The 19,566-nt window shown below is 45.1% G+C and overlaps 1 protein-coding gene across 1 annotated transcript in view; it reads right to left on the bottom strand.

Annotated features, from left to right (window-relative positions):
- The window catches only part of CA5B (carbonic anhydrase 5B), a 58,495-nt gene extending 39,209 nt beyond the window's left edge, over positions 1-19,286 (bottom strand). Inside the window, exons 1-2 of the mRNA XM_080795669.1 lie at positions 19,190-19,286; positions 7,958-8,152 (exon numbers count right to left, since the gene is read on the bottom strand). Of these exons, the coding sequence (XP_080651795.1) occupies positions 7,958-8,099 (142 nt within the window). The 5' untranslated portion in view covers positions 8,100-8,152; positions 19,190-19,286. The remainder of the gene's footprint in view (positions 1-7,957; positions 8,153-19,189) is intronic.
- Positions 19,287-19,566: the final 280 nt, after the last annotated feature.

The raw sequence follows: 19,566 nt of genomic DNA, 5'->3' as shown, positions 1-19,566 counted from the left end.
GGGTTAAGCTTCTGCCTTCAGCTCAGGTCATGATCTCAGGGTCCTGGGATCGAGCCCCAAATCAGGCTCTCTGCTCAGCAGGGAGCCTGCTTCCCCCTCTGTCTCTCTGCCTGCCTCTCTGCCTATTTGTGATCTCTGTCTGTCAAATAAATAAATAAAATCTTAAAAAAAAAAAAAAAAAGAATGTCATATTTGAGACCTGGATAGATAAAGATATGACCAGACAGCATTAAGGAACTAAGAATGGCTTTACAGAATTAATAAAAACCCCTGGAAATATCAGCCTATTACCTTGCTTAACCTCAGGATATTTGGAGAACCTCAAGAAGGAAAGAATTCACCCAAATCTATAGGTATTGCTGTCAAAGTCTGGCAGGTATCTGGTGCAAGTTTTGGCTTGGTTTCTGGCCTTGTGGCTGTTATAAGTTCAATCTAGAAATTCAGGAAGAAGAAATATTCTTAAAATGTCTATACCACCCAAAGCAATCTTCACATTTAATGTCATCCCTATCAACATACCAACATTTTTCACAGAACTAAAACAAATAATCCTAAAATGAGCATGGGATCACAAAAGACCCCAAATAGCCAAAGCAATTTTGAAAAAGAAGAACAAAGCTGGAGGTATCACAATTCCAGATTGCAAGATATACTACAAAGCTGTGTAATCCAAACAGTATGGCACCGGCACAACATCACACACATAGATAACGGAACAGAAAGGAGAGCTCAGAAATAAACCCATGCTTATCTGGTCAATTAATCTTCAACAAAGCTGGAAAGAATATGCAATGGGGAAAAGATAGCCTCTTCAACAAATGGTGTTGGGATACTGGTCAGCTACATGCAGAAGAATGAAACTGGACCACTTTCTCACACCACACCCCAAAATAAACTCAAAATGGACTAAAAGACCTAAGTGCGAGATCTGAAATCATAAAATATCCTAGGAGAGAGTACAGACTAATTCCTCTGACATCCACTGAAGCAGTATTTTTCTAGATGTGTCTCCTGAGGCAAGGGAAATAAAGGCAAAAATAAGCTATTGGGACTACTCAAATAAAAAGCTTCTGAACAGCAAAGGAAATGATCACAAAACTAAAAGGCAACGTACTTACAGAATGAGAGAAGATATTTTGCAAATGACATGTATGATAAAGGGTTAGTACCCAAAATATATAAAGAACTTATACAACTGAATACCTAAACCCCCCAAAATCCAACTAAAAAATAGGCAGAAGACATGAACAGACATTTCTCCAAAGAAGACATCCAGATGGCCAACAGACACATGAAAAGATGCTTCACATCACTTATCCGCAGGGAAATGCAAATCAAAACTACGATGAGATTTCACCTCACACCTGTCAAAATGGCTAAAATCAACAACATAAGAAACAACAGGTGTTGGCGAGGATGTGGAGAAAGAGGAACCCTTTGCAGTGTTGGTGGGAGTACACACTGGTGCAGCCACTGTGGAAGACAGTATGCAGGTTCCTCAAAAAATCAAAAATAGAGGGGCCCCTGAGTGGCTCAAGAGGGTAACCTTTGTTTTCTAAACATCTCCTCTCACCTTCCTGATAACGGTCTTCCTTCCCTTTGTATCCACAGACCCCCACCCAGACCCCCACCATTCTCTACAGCTCAGTATAAGCCTCATGTTGCCACTGTCCTCAGAATTTCCATTTCCATGTGGATTCCCCTTACATATGCTATTAAATTTTATTTTCTTCTGTTAATCTGTCTCAGGCCATTTTGATTCTTACTCCAGCCAGAAAGACCTTGCAGGACAGAGGAAATTCTTCCTTCCCAGTAGTTCACATGATCACATCTATCCGTTTCGCTCTCATTTCTTAAAATCCTACATGCCCTCAAGATCACTTCCATCCCCCTCCCGGACAACCCTACACTACAGTACGCATCCCTTCATCTGCTGTTACTCCTTAACCTCTATTCTCTCTACCTCCACTGACTAATAAGGTAACCACTCACCCTCTGTGACTATTTAAATTAAGCTCTGGTATAAATGTAAAACACCTAGGGACCCAAAGACTAAGCACAAAACAAAGAATGTAAAATATTTTATTTATAATTCTTATATTCATCTCATGTTAAAGTAAGAATATTGTGGCTATGCTAGGTTAAATATTCTTCCTCCCCAACAAAAAGATTGGTAAAAATAATTTTGCCTATTTACTATATTTTACCTACATATTTGCTATATTAGAATTAATTTCCCCATTTTGAGATGCAATTCACATATTATTTGTTCTTTTTTAAATGTGGTTGTTGGAAAACACAGACTTGCCTATATGGCTCATACTGGTGGCTCACGTTATTTATCCACTGGACATAGTTGTTCTACACCCTCACTGGCTTTTTCTCCTGTGCCTTGCCCTGTTCCTGTCCTTTCTCTCCAGATGTGTGATTTCCTCATCAAACTAAAGACCACCCTACTAGGCCTAAGGCCCAGCAGTGACAGCCCCCTCCCATATGACATTGTTAAGGATGATCTCAGAGTGACCAAATGTCTTCTCAGAGCACAAGGGCTGTAAGAGGTACTTTGATGCCAAGCCCAGGTAACTCCAGCACGTGCGAGTGCACGTGCGCGCACACACACACACACACACACACACAAACACAGTTATCAGCCCCAGGCGACTAGAGCCCACAGTTCCTGGGTTCTTTGTTAGCTCCGTGTTGCTGCTGACACCTCTGAAGATATTAATACAATTCTAGGGGGCTCTACAGTTTCTCAAGGTTATTTGAATGTTAATGAGAGACTCGGTCTGATGCATCCTGAATCTATATTACTTTGGGATTACCAGAGTTCTTGGGAAGATACTGCAAAACAGACTATTTAATACTAATGTTCTCGAGGATTTTCGTCCCTCAAAATTAATTGGAGAAATAACAGGACAACTTTCTAACACATTTCAGTTATAATACACACCAGTCCTGTCAAATAGAACTATCTCTGATGATGGAAATTTTCAATATGGTGAGTGCTAGCAACATGTAGCCATGCCATTTTAATAAAATTATATTTACATGAAAATAAACACATAGGACTAGTGGCTAGATGTTATACAGTGCCATTCTATTCCACATTGTGCTAAAAAAAAATTCTCTTCCATCTAAAAGCGGAGATCATGAACAATAAGAATCAATGAAATAATAACAAATAGCAAATATGTACCATTTCAATTCTAGATGATATTCTTTGTATTTAATTCAATTAAGAATTGACATTAAATTTTGTTATGGTCTAAGATCTCATGTTTAATTTTTTTTTGAAGATTTTATTTATTTATTAGAGAGAGGGCATGCATGCATGAGCAGGGAGAAGGGGCAAAGGGAGAGAAAGAAGCAGATTCCCCACTAAGCAGGGAGCACAACATGAAGCCCAATCTCAGGTCCCTGAGATCGTGACCTGGGCTGAAGTTAGACGCCTAACTGATGGAGCCACCCAGGCACCCTTCCTGTTTAATTTTTTAAGACTTTATTTATCCATTAATTTAAGGTACGTTGGTTTCCCATTTACCTCTGTCCCCACACATGCAGCATTCCCCATTATCAACATCCCCAACCAGAGGAGGACATTTGTTATAGTTCATGAACCTACACTGATACATAATAATACCCAAAGTCCAGAGTTTACATCGTAGTTCACTCTTGGTGTTATATATTGCATAGGTTTGGACAAACGTATACTGATCTGTACCCATCATAATACACAGAGTATTTTCATTAGTCTAAAAATCAGGGGTCAACCTAATCATCCCTCCCCGTACTCTAACACATGGCCACCATTGATCTTTCTCCTGTCTCCATTTGCCTTTTCCAGAATGTCACATAGTTGGGATCATAGAGTACACAGTCTTTTCAGATTGGTTTCTTTCACTTACTAAAAACCATTTAAGAGTCCTACATTTCTTTTCATGGCTTTCTAGCACATTTCTTTTCAGTGAGGTACAAAATTCCATTGTCTCTCCATGCCACAGTTAAGGATCCATTCATCTACTGAAGGACATCTTGGCTGCTTCCATGTTTTGGCAATGATGAATAAAGCTGCTATAAGTAGCCATGTGCAGATTCTCGTGTAGACATACATTTTCGACAATGTTGGATAAATACCAAGGAATATGATTGCTGGGTTGTATGGCAAGGATACATTTTGTTCTGGAGGAAAACTGCCAAGTTATCTTCCAAAGTGGCGGTACCATTTTGCATTTTCACCAGTAATAAGTAAGAGTTCCTGGTGCTCCACATCCTCATAACCACTTGGTGTTGCCCGTGTTCTGGAATTTGGCCACTGTAACAGGTATGTGGTGATATCTTTTTTTTTTTTTTTTAAGATTTTTATTTATTTTTTCAACAGAGAGAGATCACAAGTAGGCAGAGAGGCAGACAGAGAGAGAGAGGAGGAAGCAGGCTCCCCGCCAAGGAGAGAGCCCGATGCGGGGCCCCATCCTGATCCCAGGACCTTGGGATCATGACCTGAGCAGAAGGCAGAGGCTTTAACCCTCTGAGCCACCCAGGGGCCCCGGCATGTGGTGATATCTTAACGTTGTTTTAATTTGCATTTCCCTGATCACAGAACACATAGTAGCGCATCATTTTATACTCTTACTTGCCATCTATAGATCTTCTTTGCTCAGGTGTCTGCTAAGTATGGACTCTGATCCATTTCTTTTTTAAATTAGATTTTCTTATTGTTGACTCTTTGGCTTTGTTTCCTGATCTACTCTAACCCTAAACTGTTTATGTGACAATTAAAATAAATTTCCATAGAAGATATACTAAATGAATTTGATTCTATTTTCATCTTGGGTAACAGGTGCAGGCTTTTATCTTTATTTTGTCATTTTACAAATCAAGTTAAGATTGTCAACACTGTCTGCTACTGGAGATAACAGCAAACAGCCATCTGAGTGGACAGACAATGATTCCCCGGGAGGCGGGGAGTGGAGACCGAGGTGAGGCACAGAGCACAGACAGGCTCTAGGAAATGCCGCTTTCGGAATCAGCCATATCCTCCCACTTCCTTTACTCGTCATCCTCCTTAACCCCATCTGAACAATGTCCAAGCATCTGAGGGACGCACTGAGCCTGTGATGATGATAAAGACGGTGATGGCGATAAGCCTAGTGCTAGAAGGACCTGCCAGCACCCTCCTCACGGACTGGCAGGCACTAGCGAAGGACTTTCCAGGTTATCTTTTCTAACCCTCAAAGGTCTTGGGTCGTTCTGGGTCACAACTATACAATGGGCCTTCTGCTGGGGTAGTTGCCAGACACAATGGGTACTGTCTTTACAACTGATCAGCAGGAGGTCTGGGATTTAGCAACAGGAAATGCTCAGTAGCTCAGGACAGCAGAGACCATAAATTCTCCCCAGCGAAAAGAGGGAGGGGTGGTGCCACATGCCAAAAGCCAAATCAAATCACAGCTGTCACCTGTTTTCCTTAGTAACTTAAAAACAAGAACATCTGATGTGAAAAATTAATTACAGAAAGCGCACATCTCCCCAAGCTACCACTTTTTGTTTTAGTCAGCACTAGAACAAGCAAACTACCCTAAAGACATTCGTATGTTGGATTTTAGCCCTTTAACTTTCAACTCTCTGTTAAAAAAAAAAAAAGTAAAACTTTAGTAACTACATGAACATGACTAATTTTTTCCATTTTAAGCCTCAGACCACAAAATGCCAGTGTTGAAAATAAGTCAGTCCTGGTAGGATGTGGGTCTGTTGGTAGGAAGCCACACCCAGCAACCAGAAATTTATTATGACTCCGACAAGTTCATTTGAATGAGAACATTGTCATTGTTGGAGGAAACAAAGTAAATGTATAATAAAAATGTATTTGTGGAGCAGTTTCAACTCCTTGGATTTAGCTCAATTAGCACTACTAACGTGAAAGCATTCCTTTCTGACCTTCTTCCTTTTTTATTATGTGCATATGAAATCAGAAGAGAGCAAACCCAAAGAGAAAAAGTAGAGAAACTTAGACCCAGAAGGAAGGCAACATGAAAACTCCATCAATTCTTTAGAATAATGGAAAATATGAAAAAATACTCTTTAACAATGTACTTAGCCATTTTATCTCTCCACAAATTCAAATTCATCTCTCCACACAAAAAAACCCACATTATTCTCTTCTATCGTCTCACTGATTCTTTTTTTTTTTTTTAAAGATATTTATTTATTTATTTATTTATTTATTTGTCAGGAAGAGAGAGCACAAGCAGGGGGAGAAGCAGGCTCCCTGCTGAGCAAGGAACCCCATGCAGGATTCGATCTCAGCACCCTGGGATCATGACCTGAGCCAAAGGCAGACACTTAACCCACTGAGCCACCCAGGTGTCCCTGTCCCACTGATTCTTAAGCAGGGGCAGTTTTGTGCCCCCAGAGCCCATTTGGTAATGTCTACTGAGATTTGTGGTTGTTAAAACTGCGTGGGGATACAATGGTCATCTAGTGGGTACTTGGCAGGGATGCTGTTAATCACCCTACAGTGCACACTACACCGTCGACAACACAGAATGACACCCCCACCCCCACCCCATGTCAGTAGTGCCTCGCTGGACAACTGCTGCACTGTAGGGACGGGGCAAGGAACTGGGACTTCAGGAGGGGAACAAGATGCAAAAGCATTCAGGAAAGGCCATCGGCTGCCTCGCTCCATATGCTGCTGCGTCTACGGCAGAGAACACACTGCTAAGCTGGTCGAAGAGAATGAACCCTGCAATTTGTGACTTGAGAAAGAATATTCCAGAGTGTGAAGCTACTGACCTGCTTACAAACATTAACATGCAACTTCTAGAACATTAAGACTTGCAGAAATAACGGGCCGTCTGTGGATCAACGTCAACAAGAACAATACAGAATGGGTTCCAGAGTATTTGAAACTGGGACACCCCTCTTACCCTATTCCTGCATGGCATCATTTTTACTTTTTTGAAGTTTTTTTTTTTTTTTTTTACTTGACAGAGAAATAGAGGGAGCACAAGTAGGCACAGAGGCAGGCAGAGGGAGAGGTAGAACCCGGCTCCCTGCTGAGCAAGAAACCCAATGCAGGGCTCGAACCCAGGACCCTGGGATCATGACGTGAGCAGAAGGCAGACGCTTAACTGACAGAGAGACCTAGGTGGACCTGCATGACATCATTTTAACATGTTAAAATTAGTCAAGAAAAGGGCTTTCCAAACCTTATTATGGAAATCATTTCGCAACATATATGCATATCAAATCAGCACATTGCACACCTTCGACCTACATGACGTCAGGTGGCAAGTCTATGTCAACAAACCCGGGGAAAAAGAATTTTCCACCTTTATTTTAGAAGAGAAACAGAAACCAGTAGTTATTCTCACGGTTCTGAAGGCACACAATCCCACTCTGGAATGCCAATGGCACCATATAGGTAAACACAGGACACACGTGACTGTCCTACAGCACCAAGACTCTCGCTCACTCTATTTTTTTTTTTTTTTTTTTTTTTTTAAGATTTTATTTATTTATTTGACAGACAGATCACAAGTAGGCAGAGAGGCAGGCAGAGAGAGAAGGGAGGAAGCAGGCTTCCTGCTGAGCAGAGAGCCCGACGCGGGGCTCGATCCCAGGATGCTGGGATCATGACCTGAGCCGAAGGCAGTGGCTTTAACCCACTGAGCCACCCAGGCGCCCCTCGCTCACTCTATTTTTAAACACGTATTTATTTGAGAGACAGACTGTGGGCCAGCAGGGCCGGCGGAGGTGGGGAGGGAGAAGGGGCAGAGGGAGAGGGAGAGAGACTCTCAAGCAGACTCTAAGCTGAGTGTGGAGCCTGATTCGGGGCTCGATCTCATGACCCCGAGACCACGACCTGAGCTGAAACCAAGAGTCGGTTGCTTAAGCGACTGTGCCCCCCAGACGCCCCCACCTCTTGCTCTCCATAAGGCGGCAGTGTACTCACGGGCTCGGTTCCGGCTTTTGTATGTGCAGGTGTAGAGGCTGCAGGGCCTCGCTGGCACGAACCTGGGGGTCTGGAATCTTCTCCACAGTGACTTGCATGGAGAGGCTTGAAGAATGACCCTCAGGCTACTCATTACCACCATGTTTAGCCTGAAATCCGGACCGGGCCCCGGATAACTTGCAGGAACCTGATAACCTAGAGGCAGGAGGACAGAGGAGGCAAAGCTGTGAGCAACGGAGTCCGACCATCGGGTGGAAAGCTCCAAGTGGGACAATCACACGCAGACGACGTGTCCACATGGCAGGGCTGGGGCTGGGGGGGGCGGAGGGAGAATGACTCAATACTTTATCCACTCCTCTTCCTCAAATTCTTTCGTCACCTCATTGGCAGGATTTGGAAGACTGACTCAGGAGCCCTGCCTTTCTTTAAGGTTGGCAAACATTAGAGGCCCAGAGAAACCATCTTCTCTTTATACACAAGAATGAGAAGACTGTTTATTGTAATTTCTTAAAATTAAAAGAACATTTACTTCCTGAAATCCAAATTAGATATCCAGCAGGCTATTTACACATTAGAAGAAACCGAAGATTAAAGCTCCTGGGTTTAAAAAAAAAAAAAAATCAATCTGTATCTGGATGGTTTTAAAAAAACACAAGGATCCATCCTGTCAAAATAGTCCTGAGTGGTTTTGAAATCTAAGTTTAAATGCTCTGTGACTCTCTGCCAGTTTTAGGTATAACATTGCATCCCTTGGTCATGGGGGAAATGGAGGTTAATCCTGAACTAATCTGCAAGTAGGTCCAACATGAATATTCATTTATGACTGCCCTGATGACCTCTCTACCCCTCTCGTGTTCCAAGTGAAGGTCTCAGAAAACAATGCTTTCCAGAGTGTTCAGAAATTACAATATTAACTTTCACTGACTCTTTCCTGCCACCCCCACCCAATAATGCTACAACCACTTTTCCTGAAAATTCCTATCCCGGTACCAAGTGAGCGAACAAGGTCAGAAACAAAACAACTTTTTTTTCCTGACTATACCTTCACTCCAGTGTCGATTTCAAAGTGTTTGGAGTCATCACTTGAGATGGCTCCTGGCAGCCGAGAGGGATACCATTTGGGCACCTGTGAGGGAGGTCCGGCCACCCCGCCTGGCCGAGTATCCTGGCGCTGACCTCGCAGCCTCACGCCCACCCCTTGCTCCTGCCTGCACGCCAGCCCCACGGCCTTCGGTTCTTCCCACTCCCCAAGCACCCTCAGGTCTCAGGGCTCCTGCAGATGCTCCTCCTTCCCTGGACCCCTCCTCCTCCTCCCCCTGTGCCTGGTGAATGCCTTCCCTCTCCTCGGGTCTTCTTCCCCAGCATCCCTTTCTAGAAGCCTCCCCTGTCCCTGCGCTCACCGCTCACTGGGAGAGCCCAGCGCCCTCTTCACCCCGCTCAGGCGCCTCCTGCAGCCCCACACCTGATCCAGAAGGTACATGATGACGCCCCCTCCCCAGCCACCCAGCCCCGCGGCGCTTGGACCCCATCTGTCTCTGTCACAGCTGCATCTCTCAGGGACACACTGCCTGGCCCATGACGGCGGCTTGGTGACCTGGGCGCGCTTCCCTGGTGACGGAGATGAGGATCCCGATTTCCAGAACTCCAGACCGGGAAGCGATTGCCAGGGCTCTTCCTAGATGCCTCCCCCACCCAGCTGTGGGGTCCTTCACACTTTCGAAACACTTTTCAGTGCTTGCCACTGCAGACGAGGGCCTCATGCCCCTCCCTGTAAGATCTGGAGGCCCCTAAAGCTCCGCCCGATCTGAAGGAGGACCAAACCCAAAGACAAATCTAAGCTAGCGTCACAGGGATGGGAATTCTGCCAGTAAACGTTTGCATTTCTTTCTTTTTTCCTTTTTTTAAAGATTTTATTTATTTATTTGACAGACAGAGATCACAAGTAGGCAGAGAGGCAGGCAGAGAGGAGGAAGCAGGCTCCCTGCTGCGACCCGGGGATTACGACCTGAGCCAAGGCAGAGGCTTTAACCCACTGAGCCACCCAGGCGCCCCAAATGTTTGCATTTCAACACTCATTGTCATTTCCTTTGTTCCAAGAACCATGTTGGGTGCTACCATGCAAAACGGAACAAGGCATGAACTCTACCTTGCAGGTAGGCCATTAGTATCTCCCCCTTGAAGCCTCTGGAAATGCACATCATATGGCAAGGGAAACCATCCAGGACTCCTCAGAGTCTGCCTTCGGCCTATCAGAGGCCACTCAACTGTCTGGCAGTGGTGGCCGGGGGAGGAGAGGGGCCCAAAGTCACAAAAAGAGAAATTATGATCCCTAGCAATGCTAAGCAGAGGCAAATGTTCTCAGGTCACCCCTCCCTCTCTCCATGTACTTCACTGCTTGTCATTGGCTGTGAAGGAGCTCTTCTCTCCCCGCTAGATCTGAGCTACGGATGAGAAGGCTACATCTAAGGGAAAGGAGAGAACAAAAAATCACACCTGAGCTGTGTCTACTGAAAGCAGGAAGCAGCTTCTTCCTACTACTGCCCTGGAAGGAACAAATGAGGGCTCCAGGCAGAACCCTTTATAACCAGCAACACGGGACAAGGACTGCCAAGCGAACTGTGGCAAGAAGCCAGCCTTGAGGCCTGGTGCCACACACTCTGTTGTATGCATCACTTTGCCAGTGAACACACAACCCAGGGAGCAAAAATGCACAGTCACCACATTAAAGGGGACTGGCCAAAGTTCTGGATCCCACGGAGGCTCCAGACCGTCCGGCCTAGCTCCTGACCTCGGGTCCCTAGACCAAGGACACCTGAAGTATGCCTGCATTGCCAAGAGACACCAAAAATTCTCGAACCAAGTTAAAAGTCACTTTAGTTTTATGTGTGTACTTATATATATACATTTTGTTTTGTTTTGAAGATTTTACTTATTTGTCAGAGAGAGAGAGAAAGCGAGAGCACAAGCAGGGGGAGTGGCAGGCAGAGGGAGAAGCAGGCTCCCCAGGGAGCAAGGAGCCGGATGCAGGACTCAATCCCAGGACCCCAAGATCATGACCTGAGTAGAAGGTAGACGCTTAACCAACTGAGTCACCCAGGTGTCCATATATATATATATATATATATATATATATATATATACAATTTGGGGCATATGTCAATATGCACCTTATTTAAGATATCCAAAAGTCTGACTCAGGATTTCAAATATAGATTGCTAATAAACTTTCAAGATATTATCTTTTTTTTTAAGATTTTATTTATTCATTTGAGAGAGAGAGAGAGAGCACAAACGGTGGAGAGGGAGAAGCAGACTCCTGGCTGAGTTGGGAGCCTGACATGGAGCTCGATCCCAGGACCTGGAGATCACTACCCAAGCTGAAGGCAGACGCCCAACCATCTGAGCCACCCAGGTGCCCCTGAAGATATTATCTCGATAGTCCTTGAGCCAAATAAAAGTCCCTCATTTTCAAATACCTTCATTAACTGAATTAACTGAGCAGGCTTAAGGAATAATAGACCATTGGCTACCTCATTTCAGAATCTATTTCCTTTCTTCCCTTAATTTTTTATTTTGGCAAACTTCAAATTTGAACAAACAGTGGAAATAAATATAATAAAACCACTTACGTACCCTACACTTTATTTCAATAATTATCTTTTGGTGGCCAAGCATGTTTTATTTATACCCTCCCTCCTACTTGCCCTCTCTGTGAGACTTTGAAGCAAAGGACAGACATCTTAGAAACTTATCCATGGGGGCACCTGAGTGGCTTAGTGGGTTAAGCCTCTGCCTTCGGCTCAGGTCACCGTCTCAGGGTCCTGGGATGGAGCCCTGCGTCGGGCTCTCTGCTCAGCGAGCCTGCTTCCACCTCTCTCTGCCTGCCTCTCTGCCTACTTGTGATCTCTCTCTGTCAAGTAAATAGAAAAAAAAAAAAAAAGAAAAAGAAAGGAAGAAACTTATCCATGATTATTTCCCATAAGAAAATACCTCCAAATTAACTTAGAGTTTCTTCTCCATAAAAATTATCTGTAGGAAACAGCCTCTGGTGATAGTTTATGGACAGAATATGAAAACTATTAATTTTCCAAAATTAAAAACATAGCAAAAGGCCCAGTAACCTGATACTTTCTCAGAGCCCACCTACTCCTTCATGTAAACATTTCACTTCTCTCTTGATCTCTCCACCGTAATCCTGGATGAGAGCTCACATCAAGAACTTTATGCTTCTTTCTAACTTCTAAGACTATGTGCAGCATGAAACTGTATAATTTATAATTGCAGATCAGCAGAGTTAAAGGATTATACGAACTGAAATATTTAAGAGTGAAGCTTAATGTACACCCTTCATCTTACACAAGAAAGAATCCAGAAGCAGAGGAGCATGAGAAACACGTGTGCAGTAACACTGTACAAGACCTTGACAGTTTCTGTGACTTCAGACGGTCTAAGGGCTGAGAAAGCTCCCAGAAAGAGCTGGTGAGTGTTGTATAAACGAAAGTTATTATTATTCAAACTGAGTTTGCTAAAACTTCCCATGCTTTAAATGCAAACACTAAGAAAACAGAAAGCTGTTTGGGACAATTTTTAATTTCATGTTTTTCGTTTTCCTTCTGAGATAATACCACCAAACAATTTCAACTACACAGGGTCCTCTCCGATAAAATCAATTTGACAATAAAATGAAATTTTAAAAAACCGCTAAGAGGTATGGGGAAACCTCACTTCAATTCCGTGCTTCTTTCCATGGACTTCCATAACCTCTATAAACATTCAAGGAAAACCTCCCCATTCCCCCTCCCACCAGCTCCCAGCAACCACGGTTCTAATTTCTGCCTATGTATTTGCCTATTCTGGATACTTCATGTAAGTGGACTCATACAATATTTTCCCTCTGAGTCTGGCTTATTGCACTTAGCTTAATTAAACAAATACTTCTTAATCAAAGCCAGACATGATGACAGCTCTGACTTAATTCAACGAGAACAGAGGGCAGAGGCTCTAAGTTTCAGGAGTGGGGGCAGTATCTGAACCATGTGTCATTAAGAGAGAGACAATTTTAATAGGAGGAAGAAAGGTAGAGAGACATGGGGCGCCTGGGTGGCTCAGTGGGTTAAAGCCTCTGCCTTCTGCTCAGGTCATGATCTCTCTGCTCTATGGGGAGCCTGCTTCTCCCTCCCCCTCTCTCTGCCTGCCTCTCTGCCTACTTGTGATCCGTCTGCCAAATAAATAAAATCTTTAAAAAAAAAAAAAAAGAAAGAAAGAAAGGTAGACAGGGGAAATGTCAGGGATTATGAGGACATTTGGGGAGGTGGGGGAGTTTAGTAGGAGTCAAGGCTAGAGAGGACAATTAGGGTTGAAAGGCAGAACCTTGGGTTTATTCAATAATCCCAGTGTGAGAGGGAGGTTGACAAAGATGTGGAAAAGGACTTCTTTCTTGCTTACAATCTAGATGGAAAAAGAGACTTAGTAATTCCCAGTAAGATAATGACAAGTACAACATATACTCAAAAGATGGGACATGCTGGTTTGTCCTTCAAAGGGAAAGCTGTAATAAGACACAGCCGAAGGCATGTGTAACTGCCAAAGGAGTTGTACAGTCGAGTGGGCATGCACTTGGCCCCGCATAAGGGGCTCTATGGGGATTTGAGGCACGTTAGCGTGCTGCCAGAGAAGTCTGGGGGGCTGATCTTTGGCCAAGCTCCACGGAGAGCCAGGGCTGTGGTCATGCCTTGGGGGACCGTGCTGCACTCCACAGTCACGCTGGCTGTGCACAATGCTGAGGCCATCGGCTGATGACACCCAGCCCAGAGAAACTGTCTCCTGCCCACTGCCAGACTGACTCTCTAGGGCCAGGTGGCCTGACATCACCTCCCCCTATCCTTCCTCCTCCTTCACAAAACTCACCCAATGGTGGGACTACATGTCATGGTGTGGAAATCTGGACCTCTGTCTGTCCCCTAAGAATGCTGCTGACCTTACTGCAGTGGACACAGACTCTGAAGATAACTTCTTGTGTGTTGAGACAAAAAAAAATCCTGCTTTGTAACAAAGCCAAGTGTATCTGAGCTTCTCATCATCCCAAGTCTGTTATGAATATTTGTCAAGGCACCAGCTGCCAGATGCCCGGGGGATGCAAAGGAAGGTTGGACAGGATGGGGATTTGAGATTAACTTGAAGAATACCAATTTCCAAGAGACCGGAAGACCCTCAGGTATTATTCCATATACACAGGATGGTTTCTGATGACCCCATGTGCACAGCACAGGAGGGAACGGAGTGCACAGAGTAGAGCTGGGAAGGTCAGTGACAAGGACATTCCTTCAACCATCCTTCATTCAGTCCATCATTCTTCTATCCTTTCATTCATCAGGACAGCAATCAAACATCTATTAAATGCCAGACATTGTTCTAGGATCATTGGGGAGGACCAAACAAAGTCTCTACCCTCGAGGAACTTACATTCTACTAGGGGGAGACAGACAATAAAAAGCAGTGTAGGGGCGCCTGGGTGGCTCAGTGGGTTGGGCCTCTGCCTTCGGCTCAGGTCATGATCTCAGGGTCCTGGGGTCGAGTCCGGCATCGGGCTCTCTGCTCAGCAGGGAGCCTGCTTCCTCCTCTCTCTGCCTGCCTCTCTTGCCTACTTGTGACCTCTGTCTGTCAAATAAATAAAAAAAAAAAAAATCTTTTAAAAAAATAAATAAAATCTTTTAAAAAATCAAATAAATAAAATCTTTAAAAAAAAAGGCAGTGTAATATGTAAGTCAGCTGTACTGACAATCACATTATAATATACTCAGTGAAAAAAAAAAAGTAATATACTCAGTGAAAAACAGAGAAGGATTAGGTGAATTTGGAGTGCCACCGGGAAAGGGGCGTTGCATTTAAAGTAAGTTGCTCAAAGGAGGCCTTACGGAGGTGAGATTAGAGCAAAAGACTGAAGGAAATGAGCGAATTAGTAATAGGGCTGTCAGGAGGAAGGGTACTCCAGGAAGAGGGAGTTGCCTGTGCAAAGACCCTGAGGTGGGAGCGTGTCTGGCACATACAAGGGGATAGTAAGGAGGCCAGGATGGCAGGAATCAAGTGCACTAGGAGGACGGTAGTAGGAGAGAAGGTGGAGAGGTCATGGATGCCAGATCATGTAGATTTCTAGGCCACTGTAAAGGTTTTTTTCTCCACCTCAGCGTTTCTCAACCATGACATATTGCCATTCGACCAGGTAACTGTTTGGGGGCTGTCCTATACGTTGTAGGATGTTTAGCAGCATCCCCAGCCTCTACCCATTAGACGCCAATGGCACCCTCCCTCCAACTGGGACAACCAAAAATGTCTCCAGGAGCCACAGATGTCCCCGGGAAAGGGGAATCACCTCTGACTGGAAACCACTGCTCTAAGCGAAATCGGGACACAATGGAGTTTTGGCAGCACAGGAGGGACACCATCTGATTTATATTTCTGAAAGATCACTCAGGCTGCCCTACTGGAAATCAACTGGGATAGGAAGCAAGAAAGCAGCAGGGAGATCCTTCAGGATAATCCAGGGGCTTGGAACAAAACATGTCATGGTAGAAGTGGTGAGAAGTGGTTTGGCGTTGGCTGTATCTTGGAGAGACTGCCTGTAAGACGTGAAAGAAAGGAGTGAAGGACGGCTAGAAGATTCTTGGCCTACTCAACTGGAAGGATGGAGTTGCCGTGGACTGAGATGAGGACCGCGCTGTGCAGACCAGGTTTTCGGTGGGACATCCGCAGGTCAGATTTGGGCACGAGTGTGAAATGAAATTCCAGAAACCCAAGTGAGACAGTATGAAGCACTGAACTGGAGAGTGACAGCAGTGATGCACCGACGTTCTTTGTATTCAAGAGATTGCCATTTTGGTAAAAAACATAGGATTTGGCACTCAGCTGGAAGAGGGAGAAGGGAAGTAGTTGTTGAAGAAGACCCCGTGATTTTATGGCTGGATGATGCTGGTGGTAGAATGAGGATGAATGCCTGAAGAGAGAAACAAGCTGGCAGAAGGAGCAGGTGGGAAGGGAAAGAGGACAGAGCCTTCCTGCCCATCCTATGGATTGAGGACCAAGTGGACAGTGAGAGGAAAAGTCTTGAAGAGAGTTCTTTTTTTTTTTTCTCAAGATTTTATTTATTCATTTGACAGAGACACAGAGAGAAAGGAAAGACAAGCAGGAGGAGTGGGAGAGGGAGAAGGAGGGAGCCTGATCCTGGATCCCAGGATCATGACCCAAGCCGAAGGCAGACAGCTAATGACTGAGCCACCCAGGCACCCGCAGAAGAGAGTTCTGATCTGGTGATCAGGAGAGGTCATGAGGCTAGAGAGAGAAGGAAAAGCCCCCCCCTGCCCCCCCCAACCCCGAGGAGTAACAGGTGTACAGAGGGAGCCTGACAAAATGGAACAAGGAGGCCAAGAGACAGAAGGAGCCGTCAAAGGCAATCAAGGAAGGAACAGAGCATGGAAGGTCAGCAGTGAGGAAGGTTCCAGGAAAATCCAAATAAACAAAAACTCAATTTAGCTAATGCTAGGCTATAATACCTATAGCAATTCATGAGGTTATTTATGCTAAAGCCTAAAGCCAAACCACTCTGTTACATTAAAATTATAATTTATTGATAGGTGGTTATTTAAATCTACCTATAGATCTCATAAAATCTAAGCTTGTAAAACCACAAATAATGTTTATCAAACATTATATATAACAAAGAACTGCTAGCATACATTACCAGATTTCACAGAAAATCTGTTCTTACTTAAGTTTGTCTTGAAGATGGGACCATAGCCTGGATGGGCCCCAGGAGTGCTAAGTTTTTTTATACTATATGCCTTTGCTATCACTACTTATTTATGTATGTCCTTGGCTTTTACTAATAAGTCCTTTATCCGCTGTTTTGCAGACCAAGAAACATGTGAAAAAAAGAAAAAATTCTAAACGCCTTTAAAGAATCATTCATAAATTATGTATTCATTGAATGACAGGTAGAGCTAAACCTTGAACAACACAGCTCCATTTATATGTGGGGTCTTTTTCCCAATTAGTACAGTACAGTATTGTAAGTGTGTTTTTCTCTTCCATATGATTTTCCTAATCATATTTTCTTTTCTCTCGCTTACTTTATTGTAAGAATATAGTATGTAATACATATAGCATATAAAATAGGTGTTAATTGACTATGTTATTGGTAAGGCTTTGATCAACAGTAAGCTATTAGAAGTTATGTCTTTGGGGAATCAAGTTACAGGTAGAATTTCAACTGGGCAGGATGTCAGTGTCCCTAATCCCTGTGCTGTTCAGGGCTCAACTGTAGTTTGAACTCTGCCTGATTAAGCCATTTATACATATGCAAAACAGACAGAAAAAAAAAAAGTACTTTAACTAAAGGTTACACTTACACTGAAAAAAATTCCTTGATTCTCATCAGGCTGATCTTTCATTTTTCCGCCCCCTCCTGAGCTCAAAGGAAGCCAGTCTTTTGCAAACCCCTGAAATGTAAATCAGAGGTTATGCTGTCTTGTTCCAACTGGAAAACTGAGCTGCTTCCTCTCACCTACTTCTTCCCCAAGATCATGATCCCAATCTGGGGTTCCCTGAGATTTCAAAATATATTTCTGGTAGCTGTTTTGTGTGCTGCAATTAAGTGCCCCAGTGCTGCCAATGAGATGAAATTAATGTCCTCTTCCCATCAGATTTCCAAAATATTCAAGCTCACTCATTCACTCAAAATTCACTCAGTCTTTATTGAGTCCCAACTGTGAGTGGTCACAACCTTTTTACTGGCTCCAGGGAGAACAGGAAATCCCATCAGATTTCCAAAATATTCAAGCTCACTCATTCACTCAAAATTCACTCAGTCTTTATTGAGTCCCAACTGTGAGTGGTCACAACCTTTTTACTGGCTCCAGGGTGTACAGGCCCAGAGAATGGTGCCTTTGCTGATCTCGGCCTTTCCACGAATTTCAGCCCTGGTTCTGACATAAAAATTACCTGAGAAAGGCCCCAGAGAGCTGAGAGGTTTCCCATGTCCAACATATCTGTGAACAGTGACCATTTTGAGGGATGTGCAGGGGCAGATAAGGGGCAGGGTCTGGAGCAGCTTCCCTCAGGAGAAGTCTGCGTATTCCTCTCCTTATTCCAGCAAGGTTGGTTTTTTTTTTTTAATTTTTATTTATCTATTTGACAGAGATCACAAGTAGGCAGAGAGGCAGGTGGCCGTTGGGGGAGGGGAGCAGGCTCCCCGGGGAGCAGAGAGTCGGATGTGGGGCTCCATCCCAGCACCCCAAGATCATGACCTGAGGCGAAGGCAGTGGCTTTAACCCACTGAGCCACTCAGGTGCCCCTCCAGCAAGGTTTTTAATAACAAAAAGGAGATGGCCAGATTAGCAGTAAAGGAAGAAGGAGAAGCGGAAAGCAACGTAGTTTTCAGTGGCTGCGAGAGAACAAGTTCTAATCGAATTAAGATGTACACATTTACTTGTATTTCTCAAACTTTCCCAGGGACAATACAGGGAAGGGAAAGGCACTTACACTAATATTAAGGAGTTGCCACCAGCCTTAAGGTAGTAGCATTTAATACTGAATGCCGCAAAGACTCGAAACTATCAAAAATATTTGTACTTCAGCTGTTCTCCAGTTCTGGGGCGGGGCACAAGACAAAAAGACCAGAAGTAATTGCAGAATGGAGAAAGCTCAGATTTGTCCACGTGACCCAGCTGCGATGCTGATCCCCTGCCTTGGAAGTGGCTGTGACTCCGTCCACAGACTCTGGTATAGTCGGGGTGGGGGACGGGGGGAATACAATCCAAACCCCAGTTAGTCCCAGTTTGCTGCGCCTCGGTTTCCGGAACTGCAATTTCAGATTTTGTAGTTCTTACCCCTGTCTACAGCAAACTGGACTTTCCTGAGTTAATTCACATCCAACCACCCCTGGCAACACTCCTTCCTAGGGAACTGCCCTCACGCCCCACCCCCAAATTCCCTCAGACAGCTGTTTCCCGGCAAGTGCAAGAAGGTGCTGCCATCTGGTTGGTGACTCCCATAGTAGAAGAGGGCTGCGGGGGGGAAAGGGCGATTTGCCGTGCCGGGACCCCGGTAATACTCGCAGGACCAACAGCTGTCCGGGCTCTGAGACCTGGCGTGGCGGGGCTGTGTGAGGACGGTCCCGGCCCTCCCTGAGTCGGCCTGCCCCCGCTGTGGCCCTCACTCTAGTCCGCCACCGGCCCTTACCTTAACGTTTCTCCAAAGCACGAAGCTCAGCGGCTAGCTTTAGCCCGGGGACCCGCCGCCAGTGCTCCTGGCCATCGTAGCCACGCCCCGCCTTCGCGCCCCACAGCCCAGGCCACGCCCCCTCCAAGCCTCTCCCCATACGGCCGGGACCACGCCCCCTCGCGTCCTCACGGGCCGCCCCGGCTTACTCCCCTCCAGGCCAAGCTGTCCGTGGCCTGCGTCCAGTCCTCTCCCCTCCCGTCACAGCCGCGCCCCCTCCCCCGGGCCTCGGCTCTGAGCTCCGCCTTGGCCCCGCCTTCCACCTTGGTTACGCCCAAGCGCTCCGCTACGGCCCGGCTCCTCCCGCAGGCCCAAGCCCCTAGCGCTACCTCCCACCA

The sequence above is a fragment of the Martes martes genome, assembly GCF_963455335.1.
Source record: "Martes martes genome assembly, chromosome: X".
Lineage (NCBI taxonomy): Eukaryota > Metazoa > Chordata > Mammalia > Carnivora > Mustelidae > Martes > Martes martes.
The sequence above is the reverse complement of the archived record's forward strand: the minus strand, read 5'-3'. Positions and strand labels throughout refer to the sequence as shown.